The sequence below is a fragment of the Phaethon aethereus genome, assembly GCF_964289735.1.
Source record: "Phaethon aethereus genome assembly, chromosome: 15".
NCBI classification, from domain to species: domain Eukaryota; kingdom Metazoa; phylum Chordata; class Aves; order Phaethontiformes; family Phaethontidae; genus Phaethon; species Phaethon aethereus.
The window spans coordinates 17,980,891-17,986,890 of NC_138591.1; the positions used below are offsets into that span (position 1 = coordinate 17,980,891).

A 6,000-nucleotide genomic window follows, 5' to 3' on the forward strand; every position below is an offset into this window, starting at 1 on the left:
GCTTAGACACCTTCTCTTTAGGCAAAACTCAATGAATCATGTTGACCACTTTTTGTCATCCAACACATTTGCTTATTGAGACCCAGGGTATTCAAACATCTTTTTGAAGCCATTGGGGAAGCCCATGTTTCAATATAATCCAGCAAAATGCAGATAAATCCTTCCTGTCCCATACAGAAAAGACTTTTTGATTTGGAGAGAGAGTTTAAAACAGAGCTCTCTGCTAAACAAAAGCATTCTCTCCCAGAAGGAGTAAACTGTATCATTTTAATTAATTCAAAGCTTGAGGAAAAAGAGAAAATGTTTTGGTTTTTAAATGTGCAAGAGCTGCATAGATACTATAGAGATGGGGCTTACACAGCTGAAGAGTTTTATTTCTATTTGTACTCCTGAGTCGCTGTTTGATCTGTGGCAGATCACTTCGCTGCTCTTGCCTCATCTCCTTACCTGCAGAAAGGAATAATAGGGGCACGCTAGGTGCAGGTGTGCAGAAGATGAGTTGGTTTGATTTCTGTAAAATGATTCAAGATCTTTCAAAGAAAAATGCCTCTCTAGTCCTAGTTGTTACCTTTGTTTGAAACATTGCATTAAATATTCACATGCACTATGTCACCATTGGAATCCAAAATCTTTCCTATTTATCTCTACAGTATTGGGAATGTAGCAAGACTAGAGGAAATATAAAAGTGGCAGGCTTGACGGGTTTCGTAGCATGTTAAAAACATATTAATGCTGGGATTAATAGGCCGTGATTGCTCTGAAATGTCTTTAATGCCTCCAGGCCAGCCACTTTCCCTGGTTGGTCTGAAAGAGGGAGAGATTTGCACATGTGCTGTATCCACATGGGCATAAATTAAAGGTGAATTCTCTGCCTGCTGTTAACATGGAGTTCCCATTCTGGTGGAAGTTTGGGAAGAGAGAAAGACTTTTCCAGTTCCTTTGTCATCATCAGGTCTGGCTGTCTGGTTTCTAGGCTTTGTGCTTAGTCCTAGAGGACTGTGTTTTCAAGCTGGAAGTCAGAGGGCTGCTTTTAATGGAGCTAAGAGAAATACATCGTTTGTCATTATGCTTAAAACCACTATAGAGAGAATCTGTACTTCCTGTTGAAAACATGCAAGGGTTCACAAATCAAGAAAGGTTAAAGGCTCCCTTTCTAGGAAATCGGTGCTCAGCCAACAGTGCTGAGCAGCAAATGGCACTGGCTTTTCTCCAGCATGGATTTCATTTCCTTGTTTTGTTTCTTTTCAGCCGGTGTGAAGTTCAGAGTCCTTGAGCAGCAGGATGGAAGACCTCTTCGACTCCTTATGCAGGTAAGCCACTTGTGCCCTCCATGACATTTTCTGCTGCACACTTCCCCTCAGACTGACCCCAAGGTCCTTCTCTTTTCTATAGCAGCTCTGAAACTGGTCCCACTGAAAGGTCCCACTTAAAAAAATTCAGCTGTGAAGTGCTGAAACAAGGGAAATATGTTTCACATTGCAATCACCTGCTGCCGCTTTCTCTTCTTTTTAATACCCTGCTTGAGTCCTCCCTTTAGAGAAAGTGCAGTGTCTCATACGGTGTGAAATGAAATGTGACAGGTATGAGAAACATGAGGCTCTGTTACTTCTGGAATTAAAACTTCATGTCGCTTTCTGGCTGTATGCAGCTTTGCCTTAATAATTGCTGAACACTGAGAGAAGCAAAAGAAGGCAGCTAAACCATCCAGAATGAAAGACAGTTAAGGGCTTGTAGAAGGTGTTCCCCTTCAGATGTGCTGAAAAGCCTTAGCTGCTCCATGATGCCAGCAGGATGCGTGGGTGGGCGAGACAAAAGAGGGAAGGGGCCTCCAGTTATTCTCCTGAGTTGCTCTGGCAAGGTGCACAGAAAAAGGTTACCTGTGCTTTTGTAACCTCACATTTCCATGCGCTGTCATCAGAGCTACTAAAGGAAATTTTTTTCTGAAAAGAAATGCTGTGATGGTAGCAGTGAAGTTCTCATTACGCTTTCAGGAGTGATTGTGAAATTTCCATTTCCTGACTTTGAAGGCATACTGCCATATCACAGGGGCACTTTTCTTGTTCTCTGCATCCTAGGAGAAAGGTCTGCAAGCAACATACAGAATTTATAAAAAACACTGGGACGCCAGGGGAGTGTGTGGGAAGGAATTAACTGTGGCTTCCCAGTTCTTTTGATGTTTCCATCACTGGTTCAGCCCCAGCCCTATTTCAGCAGAGGTCAGAGTAGCACAGAACCAGCACATCAGCTAGCTGCAATTCAAAAGGGAATCCTTTCTAGGGCAAAACCAGCATTTCCTAAGCATGCTGTCTTCCCTGCTCCCGTGTTTCAGTAGGGTAGTGGCATAAGAACCAAAACCTGTCATTCTCCATGGCCTGAAGACCCCATAAAAAGAAAACCAAACACCAGACTTGAGGCACAGGAGCTGCTGAACAGAGAATTTGGCAGTGTGCTTGTTTGTGAGATGAGGTGGATAGCTTCTCCAGAAGAAAAGGATCACGCCTTAGAGAGCAGAGGCAGTGAGTCATATGAATATGATGAATATTCCTTGGACCACTGCAGAAAGATCCTTTTGCTATCTAGAACTTAGCATAAGTCATCATGTGAAGAGGTGGAAGTGCTTTAGTGGATGTCTGTCTTGGCCTTCTGTACAAATAGTAATGAGCAGAGAGTCAGTAAAGGTACTTTTTTGCTCTTTTTGTGCTGGTGGAAATGAAAAATGGGCTTATATTAGAAATCCTGCTGAATATACCACTTTCTGATAGGTCTTTTGAGAGGACAATCTCAAGCCTATTTTTAAGTGACATGCTAAAGTTCTTATTTATGGTACGTGATGATACTCCTTTCTAGAACTTTCACAGTGGCTTTGTCCCCTCCCCGTATGGTAGCCCTCTGGAGCCATGCTTGATGGAAGTAAGGCTGTATGCATGTAACTATACCCAAAGTAATTTAAGCTGTAGGTGACTGATACATTCCCAGCTGTCCTCTGGGGCACTGGCAATGGATTCAAATCAATAATGCTGGTTTTGAGCATTCATGTTCAGGTTGTGGTTCAGCCAAGTGATTATTTTTTATTTTTAAGATGGTGTCACTGGAATGTAAAGTCCAGACACGGGCAGGCGGAGGGCGGGGGATGATATTTCCATTCCAAATGCTACTTAATTTTCTCCAGGAAGTCTTACATAGTTCAGTATTTTCATTAGTGTTTAAAATAATTTATTTTGGTGCACAGGAAGAAATATTTCTGGCAGTGTGGCTGAGTTGAACTGATAACCCAGTGAGAAGACACGACGAGTTTGATTCATCTGTATGCCTTCTGCTAGAAGTGTCGCCTTTCACAGCAATTGCTTTGAAAAGGGTTAAGCAAAAGAGGAAGGGAAAAAGGGACAGCTCCATTATGAAACAAAGGATGTATATTATATCAGGGTATATTATAGCTTTGGACTACAGAAATTGCATAAAAGGAACTCATATTACCACTTCCCTAATAAACGGTTGCTTTTGTTTTGCTTGTTTGTTTCCATTTATAACAGGAGAGGCAGACCCATATATCGCGCTGGGCGTAAAACCATCTCTTGTTATTTCTCAGACAGCAAGTGTTACCGCTCGGTATCACCACTCTGCCTAGGGACGATTTTCAGCGAGAAATATTGTGTCCACACCTTCCAGCCCACGTAGCTAATAGTCACGGGAACATACACTGTGCATCTCCCTTGTGTAGCAGCAGTTCATATCCTCCCCCAGTATGTTTTCACTTAAAACATACTGGTTTGCCTACAGCTGAGGAAATAGGCAGAAATAGTTACTCAGGTTTTACTGTTGTTTGTTTTGGGGGCAGGTTTCTTTTGTCTTTTTTTTTCCTATTTTTTCTTTTTCTTTAGCTAACTGACTATGACTGCAATGCGATGAGGTTGCTTGTAGTGATGCAGAATGTCCCATAAAGGCTGTGGTCGATCCTTGGCCTTTAGGCTGTTGAATGTGTTTGAAATACGAGCTGCGTGAGTTTGGGTTAGACATACCTCAGGTAGTACGAGCTCCTCTCTTGCGTTCCTGGTACAAATGATCATTTTGAGCGCATTCAGAACTAGCTTCCTGTGAATCTGTTTGGGACCCGTTTAATAGCTGCTAATGAGTCAATGTCCCATGGCTAGACCGCACTGGGTCTGGCTCTTCTTTGGCTTCCCTCAGCCTGTGCGAGCTGCTGCCCTGGCCTTTTTCCTAAACTTCATAGTGATGCTTCTGTGTACAGGCATTTTCTCCTTCTGCTTCAGCAATGTTGTACTTGGAAACTAATTTGACAAAGGTCTCCAGGACTAATTCTAATGAACTCTTTGCTTAATCACCCCTTCCCAAAGCTCCACCTCTGTGGGCTCTCTGAGTTCATCCTTCCCCTCTTCATGAGCACTGAAGCAAACTGGTGGTACAGGCAAACTCCCAGAAAACTGGTTGCTCTTCAGTGGGCGAAAGAAATATTCAGCTTTCGTCAAAGTAGTGACTGTCTGCGTGGTTTTTTGCTGTCTCTCTTTCCTTTTTGTGGCTGGATTTTCTATGGTGAATTATAGTCTCCTTTCGCACAGCCTCTTGGCTGGTTCCAGCATAGCTGGACCCTTTCACTAGAGGAAGATGTCCTTCCATTTCCCCCCACTGTCCAAGCTTCCTCTAGCTCTGCAAGTCTCTTCACCTTGGCATCTCTCATGGTCTGTTTTCTGACATCCACCATTTCTGTGTAACCTGCTTACTCTTTTGGAGGCAATCTATGGCTGTGCATCCTTTTCATGCATTAGATCTTGGCCAGACTACACCAGTCCTCTGGGCTTCACCTATCTCTACCCTGAAATGCTTCACTGGAGTGAGATTTTCCAAGGTCTAATGTGCTTCTGTCATCCCTTGTCCAGCTAAAATGTCTGTCTGCCTCCCCCATCTTCCAAAAGGCCAACACAGCAACTTTCTAACCATAATCAGAGGCCACGAGCTTTTGTAGGCAGAGACTCCAGACGTGGTCATTCTTGGGATGGTGATTGAAATCAAATTGAAAAAGATTAACTCGGCCAAGGAAACTTAATTTAAGATGGTAATGAGCAGCCCTGCGTGGCATTGTGTGGTATGCATCCTGTTCTGCTAGCACTTGATTCCACTGGGTGAGTATCAGGTGATACCAGGTTTAGCTTAAAGCATAGCTGTGGGCTGAGGGCTTAGCACATTAGAGCAATAGGCCCACAAAAGGTACAGCTTAACTGGAACGTTAAAGAGGAGTTCCTAAGAGTCCAAGCACACCCCCAATGGAGTATTGCCGTCTGCGGTGGGAGGCCCCCATCCCTCCAGCCACTCCTAATGCAACAAGGCAACAGTTCCACACCCTCGTTTAATGAGCATCGCTGTCAAAATCCTGCTGGTGCTTGCGTCTGCTCTCTGCTTGAAAATGATTCTAATAATGCTCCTTGCCAAGCTCGATTTGTTAATGTTTCAGGATGTTGTAGAAGGCTAAACAGCTTTAGCTAGCCAGAGAGGGATTCTGACACTGTGAGTAGCAGTATTGATGTTTTAACAGAGGCCAGTGCTATGCAAAAGTTGTGCTTGCCCTCCTCAGCTGCCTGTGTTTGTTATTACAACACATTGTCATTGCTGCTATCCCTCTTTCTCCTCATAGATCAACCCTCTGTCGTACGGCAGTGTGGTGCAGACATACAGGCTGCCAACCTACAGCTGTTACCCTAAGGATTCCTGGACATCCCTCTGCAAGAAGCTGTTCCTTGGAGAGCTAATCTACCCTTGGAAACACAAAGGAGAGAAGCAAGACTAAAGACAGCAAAAGAGCTTGAAAGACTTGGTCAGAAAAACAGACTGAGTCCTAATGCTTTCGGACCAAAGGCATCTCAGAGCCAGCAGCTGCTGGATCCCTTTAATTAGATTTTGGTAACATGGGAGGGGCTGTATTTTTAAAGGCAAGTATTTTCAAACATTATTTTTCAACTTTCCCCTTCCCCTATACTGTGTTTGTGTAAG

The 6,000-nt window shown here is 43.6% G+C and overlaps 1 protein-coding gene across 1 annotated transcript in view; it reads left to right on the forward strand.

Annotated features, from left to right (window-relative positions):
• The window catches only part of PIGQ (phosphatidylinositol glycan anchor biosynthesis class Q), a gene marked incomplete at both ends in the record, with an annotated part of 29,010 nt that extends 23,213 nt beyond the window's left edge, over positions 1–5,797 (forward strand). Inside the window, 2 exons of the mRNA XM_082006991.1 lie at positions 1,249–1,310; positions 5,645–5,797. Coding sequence (XP_081863117.1) covers positions 1,249–1,310; positions 5,645–5,797 — 215 coding nt within the window. The remainder of the gene's footprint in view (positions 1–1,248; positions 1,311–5,644) is intronic.
• Positions 5,798–6,000: the final 203 nt, after the last annotated feature.